This window comes from Mytilus trossulus, unplaced genomic scaffold (genome assembly GCF_036588685.1).
Source record: "Mytilus trossulus isolate FHL-02 unplaced genomic scaffold, PNRI_Mtr1.1.1.hap1 h1tg000247l__unscaffolded, whole genome shotgun sequence".
In the NCBI taxonomy this organism is placed as follows: domain Eukaryota; kingdom Metazoa; phylum Mollusca; class Bivalvia; order Mytilida; family Mytilidae; genus Mytilus; species Mytilus trossulus.
Genome location: NW_026963318.1, coordinates 2767156 through 2791495, shown reverse-complemented (window position 1 = coordinate 2791495; position 24340 = coordinate 2767156). Strand labels below are relative to the sequence as shown.

General features: G+C 31.7%; 2 protein-coding genes across 2 annotated transcripts; both read left to right on the top strand.

Annotated features, from left to right (window-relative positions):
- Positions 1-924: 924 nt before the first annotated feature.
- Positions 925-6341, top strand: LOC134701594 (uncharacterized). The gene is made up of 2 exons (XM_063562735.1): positions 925-995; positions 3745-6341. Exon 2 carries the CDS (start codon positions 3749-3751, stop codon positions 5429-5431), a length of 1683 nt encoding a protein of 560 aa, XP_063418805.1. The 5' UTR covers positions 925-995; positions 3745-3748; the 3' UTR covers positions 5432-6341.
- An 8972-nt stretch (positions 6342-15313) lies between these two features.
- LOC134701670 (uncharacterized) lies at positions 15314-17008 on the top strand. Its single transcript, XM_063562805.1, has one exon. The coding sequence runs from the start codon at positions 15314-15316 to the stop codon at positions 17006-17008; it is 1695 nt and encodes a 564-aa protein (XP_063418875.1).
- Positions 17009-24340: the final 7332 nt, after the last annotated feature.

The window sequence follows — 24340 nt, the reverse complement described above, 5'->3', positions numbered from 1 at the left end:
TTCATTGTGAACAACACAATTATTTGATATTTTTTTTAAATTTTGGATAATGCAATTAATCACTCCGTTTTCTTTTCCTCTTATAAATAGACACTGTAACCAATAACTTGCAATTCTTTTTCCAAATTTGCAGATTTTGGTATCCCAAACTTACAAAACAATGAATTATCATAACAAAGGATAACGAAAAATAGTTGCATAAACTCATGAGGACATATTGTTTAACGGGGAAGCGTCACATAAAAAGATATCCTTTGAACATATAGAAGTATCAATGAGAGAATATCTTGATCTGACCTTATTGTATTGCAATTGTCTCTAATTGTTTTTCATATGAATTAGTATTTCAAGCTGATAGATATAGGAAGATGTGGTGTGAGTGCCAATGAGACAACTCTCCATCCAAATAACAATTTAAAAATTAAACCATTATAGGTTAAAGTACGGCCTTCAACACGGAGCCTTGGCTCACACCGAACAACAAGCTATAAAGGGCCCCAAAATTACTAGTGTAAAACCATTCAAACGGGAAAACCAACGGTCTAATATTCATTTATTTCGAAACAGTATTCACAAATATTTGTGGGGAGAAGCAAATCTTTATCGTTTACATAGATATAGGAAGATGTGGTGTGAGTGCCAACTCTCCATCCAAATAATAATTTAAAAAGTAAACCATTATAGGTTAAAGTACGGCCTTCAACACGGAGCCTTGGCTCACACCGAACAACAAGCTATAAAGGGCCCCAAAATTACTAAAATGTAAAACCATTCAAACGGGAAAACCAACGGTCTAATCTATATAAACAAAACGAGAAACGAGAAACACGTATATATTATATAAACAAACGACAACTACTGTACACCAGATTCCTGACTTAGGACAGGTGAAAAAAAATATGCATTGAAAGCATATTACTTATCTTATAGGTTTATTCTGAGTTGAATTGAAGTAAAAGACTCCAGTAACGACAGTGGAAATATCAGCAAAACACGTGGGTTTATACACATGATAACGTTTAACTTTATCTAACACTGCAAAAACATGTATACCTTTCTAACCAGATTTTCGAAGAAATATTCGGTTATTGATTTGAGGATGAACGGCGGGCGGATGGTCGGGATGCCTTCGTCCAAACACTGTCCATTCAATAACACAAAAATTAAGAAATGTGTTTCCTGTGAATAAATGAAGGTCAAGTTAGATTTTCACGAATCTAGATGTTCGCATTGTTGAGTTATCGCCCTTTATTATATCCAAAAGTGGTACTTTTAATGTGATAGAGTTATTTTCCTTTGGACAGAAATTATCTAAGAAACATAAAGTTTATACTAAGTGTATTTAAATAATTTTCATCTGTTGTCATATTACAAAGAATATTGTAAACGTCTTACATAATTCTTATGACACTATTATAATCTTAGGTTAATTGTTTCAAATATTTTGTGGTTGGTTGGTTTGTTATTTTGTAAAAACTAATTTTCTGAATGCTCTATGTATTTATTTTATTGATGAAAGGGTACTCTATTAAAAACTTGTTTCAAGATACATTAAATATATATGTAGGGTTCTTTGAAGGGGAAGCGCACCTGGTACAACAATTCATTAAAACACAATATCAAACGATTCAAATAATTTTTGCAATTACTGAAAGTATTTATTTTCCGATACGAATGCAGAAAATCCTACTCTTTCAAATTGATGGTTAAGCTTCAGATATTGATTGATCGGTGTTTAACGCCATTTTCAACACTATTGTGTTATTTTTGGCGGTCAGGTTTTATTGGTGAAGGCAGCTGGAGACTCGATGAGAACCACCGACCATCAGTAGGAAAATTGACAATAATAGTCAATTTAGTTTGGAGTCAAGTGCTCCTAAAAAAATTCATAAATAGTAACGAAAGAAATGATCTTTTAACTATCACATCAGTTAATATCAGTTGTCAAGACTTTCACCGATAATCAGTTTTGCCTATGTTTGATTTAAAACAAATATATAATCCACAACACAGTCAACAAAGTCACACAAAAACAATACCAATCTGGATTAAGTTTTAAAACTTTTACATCTAGAATTTTCTAAAAAGAAAAATGATTGGTTGTTTTGCATTTTACAAAATCCTTTTAGATTAAGTTATATAAGGGATGCAATATTGTATGATTTGATACAAGCATAGGATAACTTTAATTTAATAAATTCAATCCATAAAACAAAATACAATGTAAAAAAATAGACTTGTTTGTGTTTTGTTGTTTAAATAATGTATATATAGACAATAATAGTGCATTGATTTGACATATGAACGATATAAGGATTAGGCTTAGAAACGGGGAAGGCGAGTCTATGCCGAGCATTTTCCCCGTTTTGTGCCGAATCCTTATATCGTTGATATGTCAAGTCAATGCACTATTATTGTCTTTATACTGCAATCTAATGAACATTTTCAATTGTTATTTAATGTGTTAATTTTATTATTTAGTTTAAATATTGAAAAACTCCCCCTTGTATAAAAAGGCCTCATATCATGCGGGCGGAGAAATATACACCACAATGAAATGTACATTTCCTAATGAAATCCTTTATCGATGGTGAAGAAATTATTGTTTGAGAATGAACTAAAATATCAACAATAAGCATAAAACATAATGATTTAAGGGAAATATTTTTTTGTTCTAAAAATTGTAAAAGAAATAAGTTTGAGTCGTTGTATACATTGGAAACAAGAACAGGTTGAATAGGTCGTATGAATAATTAATTACAATTTCGGCAATTTCTATTTCAATATTCATGAGGAAAAGTGATATCAGGTCAGTGACTGTATATGACATAGAAATATACAGTCAACGCATTTTGACTGCTCAAATAGAACGAGTGCAGTATAATTTGATTTATTATCTTACTGTTTTCTTTCTTTTAAAATAAGATAAATGAAGTTATTTGTATGTTGAATGGAATCGATATTCAATATCTTGACTTTTTTGTGTAATGGGCAAGTGCTATTACTAAAACCTTATCATGTTTTCCTGCAGAGCATTAAAAGTCACGAGAATAATTTGAAATATCAATGCCTTACAGATATGGTTTATTTTGATTGCATGTAATTCAAAATAGTTGTAACAGATTCGAGTATATGGAATTGTATTGAAAAACTAAAATCACAAAAATACTGAACTCAGCGGAAAATCTAATCGGAAAGTCCATAATCACATGGAAAAATAAATGACAAAACACATAAAAAACGAACGGACAAGAACTGTCATATTCCTCATTTGGTACAGGCATTTTTAAATGTAGAAAATGGTGGATTAAACCTGGTTTTATAGCGCTAAACCTCTCACTTTGTTGACAGTCTCATTAAATTCCGTTATATTTACAATGATGTGTGAACTAAAAAGACATAATAATTAAATAGTCAAAATATGGGTAAAGCGGTCATCATATGTAAAAAAAATTAATTGGAACAATTTAACAAGACACAAAAACATTCATCTACAAACACATTCATTGATTCGCGTGTCAGCTGACGTCAGAAAGTTTTATACGTCACATATTTTTGTCGTTCAATGCTTATACAACCAATTTTAAAATTTCACTTGGGCAATGTAAGCATACAGGGTTAAAAAATCAAAAGTATGTAAGAATTAATTTCAGAATTAGACCGAGATTTTAAATAGTCCAAAAGTTATATAGAATTTATAAGAATCCATAAAAAGTTCATTCCACTACTTGAATTTACTTTTAGCACAATGGCAAGTAATTGGTCAGTCTGTGGTATCTGTGACTTTCGACATGTCACCAAACCATCAGTGGTGTGGTGTTCTGAATGCGACGAAGGACTTTGTGATGACTGTAAAGAACACCACAGCATTTCCAAATCGTCACGTGATCATGACACCGTACCTATTGATGATTACCAAAACTTACCAACTGAAGTTCAACAAGTTGCACAGTCTTGTAAAATACATAACCAAAAGTACCAAATATTTTGCAAAATACACGCCTGTCCATGCTGTGCGAAATGTGTTATCGATGAACACAATGACTGTAAGGTGTTTGTTGATATTGATGACGTCATCAAAAACGTTAAATCATCCACCGCTTTTCAGGAGATTGAGCTGACCCTTATCGATATGGTCGAGTACATTGAAAGAGTCAAGAAAGATCGTGAAGAAAATTTACTGTCCATAAAAGAACAGAAAGAAAAAATTGAGACAAAAATACTTCAGACAAGGGAGGAAATTAACAATCATCTTGATTTACTTCAGGAGATGTTAACTGAAGCAATTAATTTAGCTATTGATAAAGAAAATGAAGATACTCACACATTCCTGATATCAGTTGAGCAGAATGAGAAAGATATTAAAGAATTTCAATCCAACCATTTGAAAATAAAGCACCATGCTTCTGAACTGCAGACGTTTCTTATTTTGAAACAAATGGAACGTGACATTGCTGCAAAGGAAGAATTGATACAATCTTTTAACAAAAGTCTGAACCATCATCATTTTTCTTTGAAGATCGACACAACCTTGGAAAAATTTGCAAGCAATATTAAAACATTTGGAGAAGTTATTAAAGTGATGAAACCAAATGCTATTCCCTTTGTACGGCAGAAGGATAAACAAGCCGCCCAGTCGTTAGTTCCTGTACCAGCCAAGTCTATAGATGACATAACATTAACGTTGGTTCAGTCCATCAATACGTATAGTGATAAAGTTACGGGTTGTACAATACTTCCAGATGGTAGAATGGTCTTTACCTGTTACCATCCCAGGGGCGATGTTACAGTTTGCAAGCCTTGTGGATCGAAAGACTTTGAAGTTAAACCAGGAAATGCTTTTGATGTTGTATATATAGGCGATAATATTATAGCTGTAACCTCTGGTTATTACTCACATGATATTCATTTAATAGATATAAAACTAAAGACCATTAAAAAAACATTGAATGTTGGTTCAAGTAATGACGGAATAGCTCTATATAATAAGGACTTGATATACTGTGCAAGAGCGCAAGGGTTGAAGAAAATAAGTTTAACAGATGATTCTGCTAGTACAATCATAAATTCAAAACTAAGAGATTGGTCGTATGTAAAAACATTCAATGACACAATAATCTATACCGGCAGAGACCAAAGTACAGTCACATGCACAGATATGCAAGGACAGATTAAATGGGAATTCAGGAATCTGAGTGTTCTGAAATATCCTCTTGGTATAGCTGTAGACAATAGTGGGAATGTTTATGTGATAGGACGTGATTCTTGTAATGTGGTAGTTATCTCCCCCGATGGACAACGGCATAGACAATTATTATCTACAAGAGACGGTCTTAAGGAGCCCAATGTTTTGCACTATGACTTGATTACTAACAAGTTGTTAGTAGCAAACGTGAAAGAAAAGGCATTTTTGTTTGATGTGACATCATAAACTAAACATGTTTAACATTTATGTATTTTTTGTTATTGTCTTTATCATGTTTATAATCTAGTATTCAAAGCCAGCCTCGTAGATAATCCAGTGTTATATATTCAAAATGTTTTTACCATATGATTACAAATATCTGTCTTAATGCTAATTACGTTCATCTTAAATTTGTTTGAAGCGCTGTATGACCGACAGTCTTCATACACCTTAGATGTATTGCAGGTTTTGATTCAGCTCAGAGTTACGAATATACATTGTACAAGTCATTAACCCCTTTAAGGATTCTATTTAAAATTGCAAACATCCTTGGCCAGGTTTTTTTTTTATTTTCCAGAAATCGTCATCATATTCCACTTGGTTTTCATAACTTAACATTTCGTCGTAAGAATCTGAGAATTATGTATTTACCATTTTCCAAGTAAAATCACAAAAATACTGAAAATCTCTAATCAAGTGGCAAAATCAAAAGCTGAAACACATCAAACGAATAAATAACAACTGTCACATTCCTGACTTGGTTCATGCATTTTCAACCGGTTTTTCGAAGTAAAAACCGGTTATTGATTTGGGGATGAAGGCAGAAGTGCGGGCGGCTACCAAATACTGTCTCTACAATAACATATGAAAACCCTTTGACGAAATGTTTTCAAATTTGCATATGTTGTGTCCTGCGACTGTATGAACAAGTTCAATTTTCGCGATTTTAGTTCTTCTCAATGTTGCAAAAGTTTTCATCCGCTGTCATATACAAAAGTGGTATTTATACTGTCATTGAGTTATTTCTCTTTGTTCAGAAATTGTTGACTTTATACATAAAGTATAAAATTTATGTCTTATCTGACAATTACAATTCGAGTGACATATTTATTTAATAATTTTTCTGTTTTCTGAGTGATGATGAATTAAAGCTATATAGGAGTTATATGGATATAATTAGAAATCAACTGTTCATTATTACACATTTTGAAGATATAAAAGATAAGTTTTCTTTGATAAATTGTTTGAAAAAGTTGTGTGCTTTTCTGTATAAATTAATTTTCTAATTGCTATATAAAACACACTTACATGAAGGAATAATAAAAAAGTTATGAAAATGTTATTGAGGTCAATATCATCTGTTGCTTTAATAGAAAATATCCTTATTTTTCGATTTTGTACAAGTTATAACCATTTTTAAGCAATATTTTGTACAGGTTATAACATGTATGAGGTACTTTTGTACATGTTATAACTTGTATTTTTGCATTATACAAGTTATAACATGTACAATATTTTTATACAAGTTATAACCTGTACAAAATCGCAACTTGTACACGACATATATATATTTTTTGTTGTTGTGTGTGTTAATTCTAATTTTTACTTTATCCTGTTTGGGGTTCACGATTTGCAAATTCATTAGTTAATAATCTATTTCAATAATTTAAAAAGTTAAAAAAAAAAAGAGAAGTTGCATATCTATATTAATTTGCTACAAATGAAAGAAAAATATTGAGAACTATCATCTATATATAAAAATGTGGATTACACTTAGTGTTTTAAAATGATTTTCATCTTTTATCTAGATTTCACACAACATCTGTAACATGTCAATCTATGGAGTGAACTTTATTTGAAAACTATTAATAATATTTAATTATAATTTAAAAATGAATATAACATCATATCTACTTTAATAGTCTTAGGTTAAATTATATCTAATTTTCGATTTTCATTATTTTCCTTTGAACAGAACAGGTTTAACAAAGAAGTAGTTCATCAACAATTGAATTCTTGGAGTTCTTTGATATGTTGATTCTTGCAATGTATTTAGATTTTGGATATTTGACCATATTAAAAGGTAAATGTTCAATTTCTTTTTTTTTTCAGTTCTTGACCACATTTATTTTGTGTCACAAACACATGCTGTATCAAATATTCAATCACAATCAAAATTAAAAGCTGTTTTAAGCCTAATGGGTCCATACTTGCTCAACTGTTCACAATTCGACCTCTGCAGGAAAATCCTGTTTGCTGTCTCTCTGACAGCCTCTTGTCTGTGTAGAAAAAGATAGATTAAACTTGGTTTTAAAGCTACCTAAACCTCCAACTGTTTAGTAAATTAAATATGAAGTTTAAAATTGTATTATAAATATTTGTACATTGAAGAGTATATACTAACAAAACTAACGTAGAACCAGAAGATTTATTAATAGTAAGATAACTTTTTTTCTAAAAAGACACACAACTTAGTTAAATGAAGACTTCCCCTTTACTGCAGATAGTTCCCTTCACCTAACGATGTTGTTCTAGAAATGTATTCCTATATATTTATAGAGATAGGCCATGGATTTGTTAGTGGGGGAATATCCCTATTCTGGACTGTTGGATTTGTTAAGAAGACCTCATGAGTTTCAACCATGCAACAAGATTTAGCATATTACTACTAAGATGGTTGTTAAAGGGATAATTCATCAGCAAAAATACATGCTGACTATGCAGTATGGGATTTGCTCATTGTTGAAGGTCGTACGGTGACATATAGTTGTTAATTTTGTGTCTCATTGGAAATTATACCACATCTTCTTTTTATAAAAAGAAAGGAAGATACAACAATATGAAAATAAAGTCTTTGAACTTACTAGATAATTGGAAGGGAGGAGATAGATGTCAAAACTCATAGAGTGAAGGAATCTCGTATCATTGTTTACTAGTGAGATATACTATTGTACTTGGATATCAAATATGCATCACCATTTTTTATCATAAATAGACATACAACACTAGTAGATTAATTTACGAGCATAACTGATTTTTATACACATCTATTATCAAACGGTAAACCGTTTACATGGAAAAGTCGTTTATATTCCTGACAAGAAAAATATGAAATTATTCAATTGAAAAACTTACGATCTGATTTATAATAAAAAAAAACATTACAAAAATCAAATATGACAAACATGTTTAAATGTGCCAACCGTCCACTGTTTTTTAAAACAATATACGGACAAACTATGAAAATCAGATCGATACAAAGCAGCAAAACGTCTTACTCCACATGCACGTTTCGGACGATAGAACTCGCAGATACTGAAAGCTTGTTGATAACGTGTCAAATAACAAATAATAACTTATAAAACATAATGTATGATTGTACAACAATGACAGTTCAGATTTGTTTGTTGTATCAACAGACGGTTGAAGCTGAAACTGAGTCCTCCAACTTATATACTATGTTAGAGATGTTTTTTGAGTTAAAGAACCGTTGAAACAGAAACTATGAGGCATTAATTAGATACTAGTATAAGAAAATGTGGTATGAGTGCATATAAGACAACTCTCCATCCAAGTAGCATTTTATTATTTTATTTTATGAAAAAGAAGATGTGGTATGATTGCCAATGAGAACACCGTCCACAAGAGACCAAAATGACACAGAAATTACAGGTCACCGTACGGCCTTTAAAAATAACCAAAGCCCATACCGCATAGTCAGCTATAAAAGGCCCCGAAATGACAATGTAAAACAATTCAAACAAAAACTAACGGCCTTATTTATATAAAAAAAATATGAACGAAAACAAATATGTAACACATAAATTTAACCATTATAAATCAAGGTACTGTCTTCAACACGGATCCTTTGTTCACACCTAACAGAGAGCTATAAAGGTCCCAACAGATTAATATTGTAAAAGCATTCAAACGGGAAATCCAACGGTCTTATCTATAAATAAAATAAAATGAGAAACGAGAAACACTTATGAACTACATCAACAAACGACAATGTCAATATCTATTTTTGAAGGGTTTGACCACAGTCGTATGTGCATCAGCATTTTGTAAAAGCAATAAATCTCTATTCCTTCCAATGTGTATTTCCACTGAAGCTAGTTCTAGATGCAATAAATCCAATCATTTAGAAATGTGTACCTAATTAAAAACATTCAAAGGTTTCTAGACATATATTAAAGAAATTCCTTTACATGCGTTCTGAGGGAACGGCAATGAAACTTTTTTTAAATTTTCCATTTCAAATATAAAACTCAGTGGAAGTGTAACTCTCTTGGGTGTTACTACATTTATCTGACTAAACATATTTAGTTGTATATTAAAGAAATGTCTTCATAATGAAAGATACAAAAGGGGCAAATAGAGAAAAAATTTAAGATGTGGCGAATGAATTAGAAAATCTAGATGTGTTTATAACGATTGTGTTTCAACTAAAAAAATAATTATGGTGCTGAGCGGTCACCCCAAAAAAATCTGTATACTAATAATGTACCAGAAGACGGAAAATATCCAAATATATCTATAGATCTGGTTTTATTAATTGATATATTACAAGGTATGTATAAATCGATAATCAAAGTATATGAAAAAACATTGAAGTGCCCTCTATCCCACCAGCGACCACCACCACCACCCCGAGCTGATTCACGATTTAATAAATTGAATGTTAATCGTTGTTAATTTTAGACATTACATATATATACATTTGAGGATATACTATCTAAGTTGGTAAGCACGATATCTTATTAGATTTAATGTGTATTTCATTGAACAATAAAACAAAACAAAGCTAAACTAAAAACGCTCTGTTCTTTCGTGGGAAATATTGTTGAATCGTTGAATAAATATTACTATTATTTTCCGGAATAATTATGACTCAATGATTATCTATGTTCAAAACGCAGCCTTTAACATACTGACGCTGATAATTAATGAACAGGATTATCAGTTTTGTAATTATACACATTTGAAAACTGCCGCTTTTAAGTTTATCAACATTATCTATATTTAGACAAATAGTGCATGAAGGGAGAATCAAGCTCATTCCGGTCAACACGTTACTGTTATTACATGGTATGTATTTGAAAGGTAAAACTTTAAACAAAAAACGTTTTTGGTCTGGTGTCAAAGAAATATTTAAGTCAGCTTTAAACCGTAATTCATTCATGGATCATTTTATTACATATGTACCTTTGTCAGGTTTAGTAATATTTCTTATGTCCTACTTTCGTTTTTTAAACTGTGATCGTATGCATAAAGTTGTCCTTAAACTTAGATTTCACTTAGTGCTCCATAAAAATACTTCAACCGTATGCGTAAAATGACTGAAGTCTGCGTTGAACTGAAAAATAGTAAGATCAGACCCGTTAATGATCACTTATTACCGCACTTGCATGACAGTATGATAAATGGTAGCTTTAGCATGCACTCATCCGTTTAAGAGTTTGTTTTGACTATTTACAATAATTAAACAATATAAATATTTTTATCACGAACGTAGGATGATTTCCTGTTGATGTGTAAAACAATTAAAACATATTTCACAATTAAAATGTCCAAACAAATGCAAATTGACCAACGGCAGCCAAAACTTCCACGAACTGTTATTACTGCGGAAGAGATTGGAGGGACTTAGGTAGAAATTAATTGATTTATTGTTGCTTTACGCAAAGTGGCAAATATCTAAGTTTAGGTATAAATTAACAATAAATACAAAAGCAAAAATGTAGTTTAAGTATTCGAAGTTGTTGGGTTAAAGATTGAGAAAATGAAGACTGCATAGTGTTTACAATTAAGATACATTGGATTTGAACACACATTTCGCCTAGCACCAACTAGACAATCTACATACCACTAAAATAGTTTGTTCTAAGTTTTCCAGCCACCTATGGGGATGGCTGGAAAACATAAATATGTAACAATATTAAAAAATAAAGAAAATGACAAGAGGCACAATTTTTAAAAGATATAAAAGGAGTGAAAACTTATTCATGGAGTGATAAAAATAAATTGTAAAGCTATTTCTGAAAAATATCAACTAGCAATTTGGTTAGTAGAACTCAAAACTTCAATCACAAAAGGACTCGAGCAAATCATTCAGCTTAATAATTGTATGTGTTAGTTGAATCTTAAATGTTTAAAAAAGTTCCAAATCGTTTTATTTGATCAACAGATTTGTCCAATATCTAAGACACCGACAATTCCACTTCCATTGGTGTAGCTGGATGAAGGCACTTTTTTTTCTTAAAGGGGCAACCATATGTGTGTTAGCTGTAGAAAATATACATGATGAAAATTAAAAACATATAGTTCGATTAAAAATAAACTGTTTATCACTTCCCTTCACAACAATCAAAAAGGGGGTTGAACAATTTTCAATGAAATATATCAAAAGGAGCACATTTTTCAATCTGGACTAAAACACAAATCATGGCACGAGACTTGATTCATGTGTTTGCTGTAAGGCCTTATCAATTGTTCAGCGTATTTACGAATATTTCACAGGAAGATTATCAATGCATAAAACTGGAAATAAACTGCATGCATTCTTGCTAGATGTAACGGAAATTTGAGAAATTTTCTAAAAATAATCACAATTTGTTTTGTTTAACCTAAACCAAAATTATATTAGAAGTAATAACAAAGATTTTCTTTCTGAGACAACATAATTTATTTGGGTTAAAGTCTTAATTCACATTTGTGAAATCAGAATCATGTGTGTTCTTAAACAAAATTATATTTTTCTGTGTTTAGTTTCGGCGTTCTAAATTGAGCTTCACCTACATGTAGTTCTTTAGCTCTTTTGACACGGGCCTAAATCAGGCTCAACGGTTACTGTTGGAGTAGTAAATACGACTTCAGTGTGTCCAGCATGATTTCAAGCATATTTCTTTGTCTGTAGCTATTGCACATACCCGTCTGGCCATGCAACAAGGGATATTTCACTTTGCGTGCGTTTGATGGCAAGAATGTGAATTTGAGTATCTGGTTTTCTTTAAATATGTCGGTGATAATAACTTGTTTACTGGAAATCTTTAAAATTATATCTGAGAATGGATATTCACTTGTGTCCCCTGTAAAGTTGAAGGTGAAACTTAGGGAATTATGAATCTAGTGAAATAAAAGAAATGTATTAGTAGATTTGTCTAGAAAAAGAAGAAATGTCTAATAATCTTTTCCACTTCTCGATCACGTCTTATTCCTTAAAACTGTTGTCAATAAATTTTTAATCAATCTTTGTGTACTTTAAGCTACAAAAATATGTGTTGCCATGCATCTGATTTCATCTTGATTATACTAATAGATGCACACGCCTAATGAACTTTTAAAAATATAATAGAACTTTTTAATAAATCAATTATCGAGTTAAAGTTATATTCTTAGACATTTATATAACTTTAATTTAGTAACGCTATCAGTTTATTTTTCAATGCTGATCCACGTTTTAATAGATTGAATGTTAAGTGTTGTTATTTTTAGACATTATGAATATGCACTTGATGATATAATATCTAATTTTGTAAGCACTATATCTTATTAGATAAAATGTGTATTATTGAACAAAAACAAAGCAAAACCAAAAACACTCTTATTCTAACGAGGGGAATGCATACCTGTCAACTGACCCGTTTTCTGCGGGTGTGACCCGAGATTTTCACAATTCTGAGGGATCACCCGGGACACCCGCCGGGTCATTGAAATAACCCGGGAATTCCGAAAATGACCCGATTTCACCCGTATTTCTTAGCCTTCAGATCAATTTCATAAGTAATATTCCTTTAAAATACCGGCAAATTCGTAATTTTTCCATGAACAGGAAGTTCATCTAGCTATGTAAACTGTCAAATTAAGTGACCCATTAAGTGCATGGCTTCATTTGACAGCTTTGGTGTCAAACACATTGTTAATTAACACCATTTACCTTAGCTTTAGGTCGTAAATAAATTGCACTATAAACATAAACAAACATATTTCAACTAGTTACTTCCCCTTATTTGTCACTATTCAAAATATTCCTTATATTTACGTTTTATGGGTGAAAAAGATTAAATCATAAATAATATAAAATTCAAATACATATTGAAAAATAACTTTTCATTATTTTTATACCTTTTTACAATATTTAAAAAAAAGTTGAAAATTATTTTTTACATTTATACTTCCTTTGTCTGTATTACTGTATTTTAACATAGTCTAATTTCCTCCTCAACATATGATAAAAGGTTACATAGCCAATAAAATGTAACTATACAGATTTAAAAATAAAATGTAGTGTTGATGATTACAAAAAGTAAAGAACATATCACTATATAACACATATATAGAAAAATCTTTAAAAGTGCAATGAAATAATAATTAAGATTTAAAATGACTGAACCAAGTGAACATACATTGGTGTTTTGGTATCTTTGATGTACATTGTAAGATGTACCATACATACTGAAATTCAGCTCGAAAAAGTTTGTACGCGTTATGACCTGAGATTTGATTCTTCAATGCAGGTCATGACCTGCATTTTCATCGTCACAGGTTGACAGGTATGGTCCGAATATTGTAACATTGGTAAAATAATGTTACATATATTTCCGGAATAACTATGACTCAATGATTATCTTTTTTCCAAACTCAGACTTTCTCATGCTGCCGCTGAAAGTGTACAGGATTTTCTGTTTTGCCATTGTATACAATAACAAAAATTCTCTTTCTGAGACAACATAATTTATTTGGGTTGAAGTCTTAATTCCGGCAATGCAAAATTTGAAATATGCAATTTTACATAAAAAGCAAGTAAGAAATATGAAAAATGATTTCATGAAGAAAATCTTCCAAATACATTTGCGATTTTAATATATTTGCGACTGTTAAGCAAACAAATTCAGGGGATATTCGCCTATATTTTTATAAGATAAAACTATATAATGGAAAATAAACCGATGTACCTCTTCACCCCAGAAAACATAATTTTTTATGACTCAAAATCCCCACCTAATCTTCGTACTTTATTTGGGTTTTTTTTTTTTTACTTTTTTTGATTCGAGCTTCACTGATGAGTCTTCTGTAGACGAAACGCGCGTCTGGCGTATATTTAAAATTTAGTCCTGGTTTCTTTGATGAGTTTATTTGTACTGTTTTGTAGTATTGAACATATTCATATTTTTTGTCAAAACTAACAATGCTCTGCTCTCAACTGTGGTGAGATTATTTTTACATTAAATTATTATCTTATTGAATTAATAGTCTAAGATATTGAGTCGCGATTGGAATTACAACACAAATATCATGTGTTAACAGAACAAACAATATGTCGAATTATTTAAAAAAAAAAATATATATACTACGGTATGTAAAGAAATAACAATACTAATTTTTCCAACTACTTTTTGTAATTGAATTTGTACTTGTCCTCAAATAAATAATTCCTTTTCCTAGTACAGAGAGTTTAAATTCAAAATTATTCGGTGTAATTAAACAGATATATCATGTTATATCTAGCCTAGCGGCTCGGGAAATTTAAGTCCCTCGACTTGTATTTTTCACAAATACCCCTCCATAACATGATATATCTGTTCAATAGCCCGATCAAAGAGTAGAAAACAACAGAAAGCCACCAATTGATCTTGAACACAGCGCGAAAATCCAACACCTTGAAGCGAACTACAACTGGACCGAAATCAAATGTGAACTAGTTCAATATAAATGAACGTCACACTAAACTCATAAACATATAAATGAACTGAAATTTAAAAAAAAAACCCATACAAGACTAAAAAAGGTAAGAGGCTATTTCTGTTTGATCTAGTAACCCTGTTAAGATCTTATCTTAATATATTCCCAATGCAAAATTTGTTTCACTTTTTGTCATCATGACAGTGGTTTTAGTCACCTGTATCGTCGTTGAAATCTATGTCATAGTTTGAAATGTTTATTATCTTTTTTAGATTTCCAATGTTCGTATTTTTCTTAAATAATTATCATTGTACGGTATAAGATTCATCTTCTGATATTGATTGTTTGTTTACTGTATAGAGATATCAATCCAAACAGAATGTTAATATTTAAGTGTTAAACCAGTTGAATAATATTGAATTGAATAAATTTGTTTTTAGGACAATGGCAAGTAACTGGTCAATTTGTGGTATTTGTGATTTTCGACATGTCACCAAACCACCTGTGGTATGGTGCGCAGAATGCGATGAAGGGCTTTGTGATAACTGCAAAGAACACCACAGCATTTCCAAATCATCACGTGATCATGACACCGTGCCTATCGATGAATACCAAAACTTACCAACAGAGGTTCTCCAAGTTGCACAGTCTTGCAGAAAACATAACCAAAAGTACCAAATATTCTGTAAAAAACATGACTGTCCATGCTGTAAGAAATGTGTTGTCGAGGACCACAATGACTGTAAAGATATTGTTGATATAGACGACGCCATAAAAAACGTGAAATCATCAAATGCTTTCAATGAAATTGAGCTAACCCTTTCTAAAATGGTCAAGTATATTGAAAGAGTAAAGAAAGATCGTGAAGAACATTTACTTTCCATAAAAGAACAGAAAGAACAAATTGAGACCAAAATATTACAGGCAAGGCAGGCAATAAACAATCATCTTGATTTACTTCAACAGTCGATAACTGATACGCTGAGTTTAACCATTGAAAAGGAAAATAAAAATGTTCTTCATTTCCTGGAATTAGTTGAAAAAACTGATAAAGAAATCAAAGACTTTCAATCCAACCATTTGAAAATAAAAGAACATGCTTCTGAACTGCAGACGTTTCTTATTTTAAAACAAATGGAACACGACATAGTTACAACGAAAGAATATATACAATCTATTAACAAAAGCGGAAGTCTGAACCATCATCATTTTTCTTTAAAGATCGACACAACTTTAGAGAAGTTAAAGATCAATGTTAAAGTATTTGGAAAAATTGTTAATGACACGAGACCAAGTGATATTCCCTTTGTAATGCATGACGATAAACAAGCCCAGCTGATAATTCCTGTAACAGCCAAGTCTATAGATGACTTAACACTCACGTTGGTCCAGTCCATCACTACGTACAGTGGAAATGTTACAGGTTGCACTATGCTCCCAGGTGGTAGAATGGTGTTTAACTGTTACAGTTATCCGGCAGGTTATCTTACTGTAATTAAACCTGACGGTATGAAAGATTTCAAAATTAAAACCGGAGTTGCTTTTGATGTTGTATATCTTAAAGATGATATTATAGCTGTAACCACTGGTAGGTTCTCAGATAATATTAAACTGATAGATACAAAATTTAAGAATGTCAAGAAAACAATTAATGTTGGCTCCAGAAATGATGGCATGGCACTAAAAGATAAAGATTTGATATATTGTGGAAGAGACAAAGGGTTGAAGAAAATCAGTTTGGATGATGATTCCGTTAGTACAATAACGAACTCAAAACTAAGTGAATTGTCGCACGTAGCAACATTCAGTGACCATTTTATATATACAGACTGTCAAACGAACACAATTACATGCACTAATCAGCAAGGACAAGTAAACTGGATATTTAAGGATGAAAGTATACTGAAGTATCCATTTGCTATATCTGTAGACAATGACGGTAATGTGTATGTTGTAGGGCGTGATTCTAGCAATGTGGTAGTTATCTCCCCTGATGGACAACGGCATAGACAAATATTACATGTATCGTCAATGGTAGATCTCCAAAAGCCGTCTGCATTGCATTATGACCTAGTAACTAACAAGTTGTTAATAGCGAATTCGCTAAACAAGGCATTTTTGTTTAGTGTGACATCATAAACAAAATACAAAATTGATGTTTTTTTAGTCCTTTTTATTTCTTTTATTTGGAATAAAATTTATGAAATCCTTTCTGGATATTTTGTAATTTTTATCATGATAATTAGCTATTAAAGACTTTCTACGTACTTAATCTTGTGCTCAAATGTTCGGAAAGAGGGACGAAAGATACCAGAGGGGCAGTCACATCATAGATCAAACATAAATAAAGAACGCCATGGCTAAAATTTAAAAACACAAACAGACAAATAATATTACAGATGACATAACATAGAACTATATATTAAGCATCAAGAACCCTACCAAAAACTGGGGGTGATCTCAGGTGCTCCGGAAGGGTAAGCAGAGCCTACTCCACATGTTGCACCCGTCGTGTTGCTCATGTTATTACAAAGCCGGTAAATAGTCTAATTCGGCGGGTAACATTCATGAAATGGGGATTGTAGTAACGACGTTAGGAACATATCCGATATCGTCTGTGAAACGGGTATTCCATAACGATCAACCAACCCGTGATGGCGTCCGTAAAATTTACGAAGGGATGTTTTCAAATACACAATTTAGAACTATTGATTTAATAGCTTCCTTGTGAGCAGCAACCCTCTATAATGAAAAGTATAATAGGAAATACAAGCACGGGAATATCGTCTCAATTAGGAGATATATATAGGCGTTGCTGGACTGTTGCTACTTAGAAATGAAAAGTTCACAATTGGGAAGCTGAAATCATCTCTTTTGTCATAAAGTTTTGTTTACAACCGACCGTCATTGTCAATTTCTAGAGGTAAGTCAAGCTATGAGCTGACTTAACTGTATCTATCGTATCCTTTAGTTTTAGCTCGATGGGATAGATGCGTTCAACATAGTCACCGAATTTTGAATTATTTAGGGAGAGAAAATCATCTTTATAGCGGAAATTAAAGTTAAAGGAAATTGCTAACTACTTATATTTCTTCCTAAGAAGTTCCTGTATGAAGTCAGTCTGATAATAATAAAGAAACAAACCGGCAAGAATAGGGGCATGATTGGTTTCCATTCGAATGCCCAAAGTTTGTAGAAAAACACAGTCCTTTCAAACGTAGCCAATATGTTGTCAATGAAGAAAATCAAGCATCTTGATAATGTCAGTTAAACTTAATAAAACAGTCATTTAATGTTTTGTTTTTGAATTATTGGTCATGAACTATGCAAGTCTTTAATTTGTGAGTAACTTTGTATGCCCGTTACACTTACACTTCCTAATTGTAGGTAGGGTTCGAGTTGCATAATCTTTCGTTTTGTATGTTGTGTCTTGCGTAGTATTATTTGTCTGTTTTTCTTTTTAAGCTATGGCGTTGTCAGTTTGTTTTCGATCTATGAGTTTGAATGTCTCTCTGCATGGTATCTGTCGCCACTTTTTACCAAATATTTTGCGTGTATTTAGTCTTATGTAGCTCAGCGAGACGCATTTACATTAGTTCAAACTTGTTCTGACCTGACACTTTTAATTATGAATTGTGTTTGATAATACAATTCAGATTGATTGCATACATATATAACAGACCTTGAAAGTCCACTGTTTACGAGTGAATGTAACTTAAAGGTTTGAACGAAGAATATACAGCTGACGGTTGCAAAAATTAGTTTTAAACAGAAAGGGGACAGTAATTTGAACAATAACAAAAATACATCAGAAAAATGTGTAAACATTGTCGGGCATTATATAATTTAGAGGCTACAATGCAGCAAATTTTATAGATATTCAGGGAAATGTCATTAACGTGAAATCCCCCCGAATCCTCTTTGCAATTCACGTCAATTACATCTCAAACTCATCCGATTAATCCAGTCATTATATTACACGTATTCACTATTACTCCATGCCATTGCGTTATGACCTTCCAACTGATTTTTACTGTTTCTTCTATGTTGTAATGGTTGTACTGTCCAAGGTTATGTGTGGGTTGGTACCTTGAAACTTGTTTAACCCGACCATAAACAATCATATGTGTCGTTTGTTCATTATTTTGTACAATAATCATGCTGTCATTTTTTTATACATTGTACGACCGCAAAAATTGAAATTTTTTTCGTCGTATATTGCTATCACGTTGGCGTCGTCGTCGTCGTCGTCGTCCGTATACTATTAATTTTCGCTCTCTAACTTTGGTAACAGTGAATAGAAATCTATGAAATTTTAACACAAGGTTTATGACCACAAAAATAAGGTTTGGATTGATTTTGGGAGTTTTGATCCCAACATTATAGGAATTAGGGTCTAAAAAGGGCCCAAATAAGCATTTTCTTGGTTTTCGCACAATAACTTTAGTTTAAGTAAATAGAAATCAATGACATTTAAACACAAGGTTTATGACCACAAAAGGAAGGTTAAGATTGATTTTGGGAGTTGAGGTCCCAACAGTTTAGGAATTAGGGGCCAAAAAGGGGCCTAAATAAGCATTTTTCTTGGTTTTTTTCGCACCATAACTTTCGTATAAGTCAATGGAAATCTATGAAATTTAAACACAAATTTAAGGCCATAAAAGGAAGGTTGGTATTGATTTTGGGAGTTTTGGTCCCAACAGTTTAGGAATAAGAGGCCCAAAGGGTCCAAAATTAAACTTTGTTTGATTTTATCAAAAATTGAATAATTGGGGTTCTTTGATATGCCGAATCTAACTGTGTATGTAGATTCCTAATTTTTGCTGCCGTTTTCAAATTGGTCTACATTAAGGTCCAAAGGGTCCAAAATTAAAATTAGTTTGATTTTAACAAAAAATTGAATTCTTGGGGTTCTTTGATATGCTTAATCCAAACATGTACCTAGATTTTTGATTATGGGCCCAGTTTTCAAGTTTGTCCAAATCAGGATCCAAAATTATTATATTAAGTATTGTGCAATAGCAAGAAATCTTCAATTGCACAGTACTCAGCAATAACAAGAAATCTTCAATTGCACAATATTGTGCAAAAGCAAGAAATTTTCAATTGCACAGTATTGCGCAATATCAAGAAATCTTCAATTGCACAGTATTGTGCAATAGCAATTATTTTCAATTGCACAGTATTGCGCAATAGCAAGAAATATCTAATTGCACAATTTCAATTGGAGTTATCTTTCTTTGTCCAGAATAGTAGTTGAATCAACTTAAATCATTGTTTTATACAATATACAATGTCTATTCACTTTTACTACCAACTAATAAATTAAAACAATCTTTACCATTCAGTGATAACAAGCACTTTTTTTAAATTTTAATATTTCATAATGTATTTAAAAGAGTAATTATTGTTGTAAACTCCATTACAAATTTGAATTGAGATCGGTTTTGGAATAAAGGAAAAGCGGATGTGAAAAAAAATTGAGGGGGGGGGGGGGGGGGGGTTCAATTTTTCTCATTTGAAATTTCATAAATAAAAAGAAAATTTCTTCAAACATTTTTTTGAGAGGATTATTATTCAACAGCATAGTGAATTGCTCAAAGGCAAAACAAAAATTTTAAGTTTATTAGACCACATTCATTCTGTGTCAGAAACCTATGCTGTGTCAACTATTTAATCACAATCCAAATTTAGAGCTGAATCCAGCTTGAATGTTGTGTCCGTACTTGCCCCAACCGTTCAGGGTTCAACCTCTGCGGTCGTATAAAGCTGCGCCCTGCGGAGCATCTGGTTTTTGTTTGAACTGTTTTACATCTGTCGAGGCCTTTTATATCTGACTATTCAGTATGGGTTTTTGGTCATTTGTGAAGGCCATATTGTGACCTATATATAGTTGTTTAAAATGTCTATGTCATTTGTTGTCTGTGGTGAGTTGACTCATTGGCATTCATATCGCATCTTCTTATCTTTCTATAATTGATATTTTATTATTCTAACACCTTAGTTTCGTCACTGTAGTACTGTATCGTATACTAACTTAATCTAACAGTTAGGAAACGACCATGTAATTTCAAGGGGGAAGGTGGTATGGTTTTGAAAAAAGTTTGATTGATAGCGTGGAAAGACCTCAAACTCAGAAACCAGTTATTTTACAATGTCTCTTTCGATTTTCATGATTTATGATTTTGTTTTCCTTGAAAATTCATTCAAGCTAATTTTCATATAAAATATATGGTTTCAATTAACTAAGATGTGAGCGTTCTTATGTAAATATAGAGAACCCTTTCAATTTGAGTGTCTGTCCAGCATGGAGATCTTGAAACTTACAAGTGCATTGCAAATAAGGCAAAACATATAATGCTCTGATACAAATTTAATCATCACCTGCAGAATCCTGCTTATAACAGACAAGAGTTTTATGCAAAATTCAAGAGATAATTAATATTCAGTTAATTAGAACCTTTTCGAACCTATCCTTACCATCAAAATCTCAAGATAATTTTTTTTTTACATAAAACTGATTTTTTTCTCTACTTTGATTGGATGCCGTCAAGTGCGGATACCACAATTTGACTTCAGATTGGACACATATGTGAAAGAAATACCGAATCTGTGTATGTAGTATAATAGCCTATAATTTATATTCTTTTAGTTTTCAGTCCACATGATGCAATTATATATCTCAATGCTTAACTATAACAAAAGGTCTGCGTGTGACACATGTTCTGGTACACCAAAACTGGTACCTGCCAGCACAGAAAAAAACAATACTCCCCTTTGAAGTAAATTGCTCCCTTTATACGTGTCGCTACCTGGAAACACGAGTCAGATTCTAATTTGAACTTTTCAACAATATGACTTTTTTTGTTTATCAACAAATATTCAAGAGCTAATATTTTTATTTGAAGTTAACATATGCTTGAAAGGATATTAACACATGAAGAGGAATCAGTGGTTTAGCTCCCAAAAAAGATTTAAAGATGATGCTGTGTATTCGTTTTTGAGACAGCAACACAACATCAAAAATAACAATAGACAAATAGTGAGGATTGCACAACCTTCAGCAATGAACAGGCCTGGTGTCTAAGTGAATTCTATATAAACATACTCGGTTACGACATTCAAATAAGATACAGAAATTAGTGTACATTAAACAAGAAAATTTGATACTCCTAAAGAATTGTTCCTTAGCGATAAAAAAAAAAAAAAAAAAAAGCTTTATCCAAACAGAACTAATTGATCAAAAAAATAATGTAACAAATACTGCCACAGCTTCCTCCTACAAAACACAAGCCGGTGTTTAAGGTTTTGATAATCGTTGAATAACTTATGCCTTTGAGGAAACTGAAGATATTCGTAAAAGTCATGTACACGTTTTACTTATAATCAAGTATAAATCACATTGTATTATCTTTTTGATCAAAGAATATACAATTGTGAAAGGTAGTTCAACATCGATGTAAATATTTACTAATAAGGACACGACACATATATTCAAAACAACTAAGCGGCAAAATTGTAACTTGGGGAGTATAGAATGATGTTTAAATACATCTGAAGAATTATTCAATGTTTATAAAAAGCTTTATTCGATCAGAAATAATAAATCAAAGGCAAAATTCTTGTTTGAAATAATTGCAATGTTTCCTCATACAATCAATCACCGGGTGTTCCTACTGTTGTATTGTATTTAAAATGTGAATAAGTTATAATATATATACCCAGATACAATATAAGTCGCAATGAATTTAATTTTTTTTAAAACAAGACCGACATAAAAAAAGAAAAAAAGAGCTGCACGGGGAACTACGATTGAGTTGATCGTGCTCGAACAATAACTGGGACATAACTCTGGTGCTTCGGAAGGATCAGCAGATCCATGTTCTGTTATACATGTATCAGTCGAAATGATACTTCTGTAAATTTTCGTTATTGTTCAATAACAAATTATTAGGCTTTATACATGTACAATAAAGGGTCGGTAAATGGTTTGCTGTAACCCTAAAAGACCTTAAACAATCGGTACAACTAAGTTATAAATAATAACACGACAGGTGTGCATACATCAATGAACAAAACATTTAAGGGCAAAAAAGTAATCAAATAAACTATAAACACTTGGAAAAGCTATTACAGACTAATAAACCACATGTTAGATATACAAAAGGTGAAAAGTTGTTAATCATATTTCCATATAAGGAAACGGCTCATTCATTTTTGTAAGTTGTGATGTAGATCTATAATGATGTAAATGATACATCTAAAGAATTGTTCCTTGTTGATTAAAAGCTTTGCCCAATCAGAAATTATAAATCAAAGGACAGAAATCTTGTTTCTGGTTTTAAATACTGGCACACTTTCCTCATACAACATATATACAAACAATCACCGGGTGTTTACGGTGTTTTATTGTATTTAGGTTGAGAATGATTTATGATTACCTATATAGCTAGAGACAAAAAAAAACATAAATTCGAAAAATGTATTAGAATATGAAATTAAAGGCCGCTTTTGGCAACTGTCCAACATCAACAACTGAGATGTAACGTTAACAATATTGTTTGTTTCCAGTTGAAAGGCCGAATGTATGTCTGCTAACTTTTATTTCCAGTGGCCTTTTGAATTTCTGCAAATCTGCAAATCGCGCATAGAAAGTTTAACTAAGTTCCAAAATGTATTTATAACTTGAAATAAAATTGAAAAAAATAATTATGTTTTCAACAGTTTCGTTCGATAAAGTGATATAACTATGTCACGAAAATGAAATAATTAGCTGAGGAACATATCAAACACGAACATTTACACCATAAAGTTATGCTTAACTGCATAATGTTACAAAGTTTTTATTTTATTACTTTAATGTTCAGGAAATGTTTCATGTCAAGACGTCCTTGGATAAAACTGAACACTATTTTACAGATGAAATAGTACTTTGGTCGAGATTGTACTAGCAGGTCAAAATGCATCAATGTTTAAAGCATGTCGTGGCCTTTTGTAGCTTACTATATACATTATTGGTGTTTTGCTTATTGTGACAGTCGTACAAAGACCTATATCTTCTTACATCAGTGTAATTTTGGTCTGTGATGAATAGAAACTGTTATACCACATCTACGTATTTTCTTATAAAGTACAAGTTATAAGTTTTGAATGCAACAATTGAGGACGGACATTTTGTTTATCTTTATATTATGGTTATGGTGTTACTTTCTATCTTCATCGTAGTTATCTTAGTATCATGCTAGTATCTTTTCATACATGTATTTCTACTGCACGTTTAAAAGCCAACAATTACCAAATGATTGATACGTTTTGGGCAAAACACTTGGCGTCAAATACAGCTACTTTTTTTTGGTTAATTCTAACTCGCTTCATTTTAAGATGTTTTAAAAAGTTTTAAAGAGACCAAATACATTCCCAAAATTTCTGCTATTATTTCAAGGGAGGGTTTAAGGTGTACAAAGCTCATTG

What these genes read in the sequence shown, in the direction of transcription:
- LOC134701670 (XM_063562805.1), top strand. Translation starts at nt 15,314, where the DNA reads ATGGCAAGTAACTGGTCAATTTGTGGTATTTGTGATTTTCGACATGTC.
- LOC134701594 (XM_063562735.1), top strand. Translation starts at nt 3,749, where the DNA reads ATGGCAAGTAATTGGTCAGTCTGTGGTATCTGTGACTTTCGACATGTC.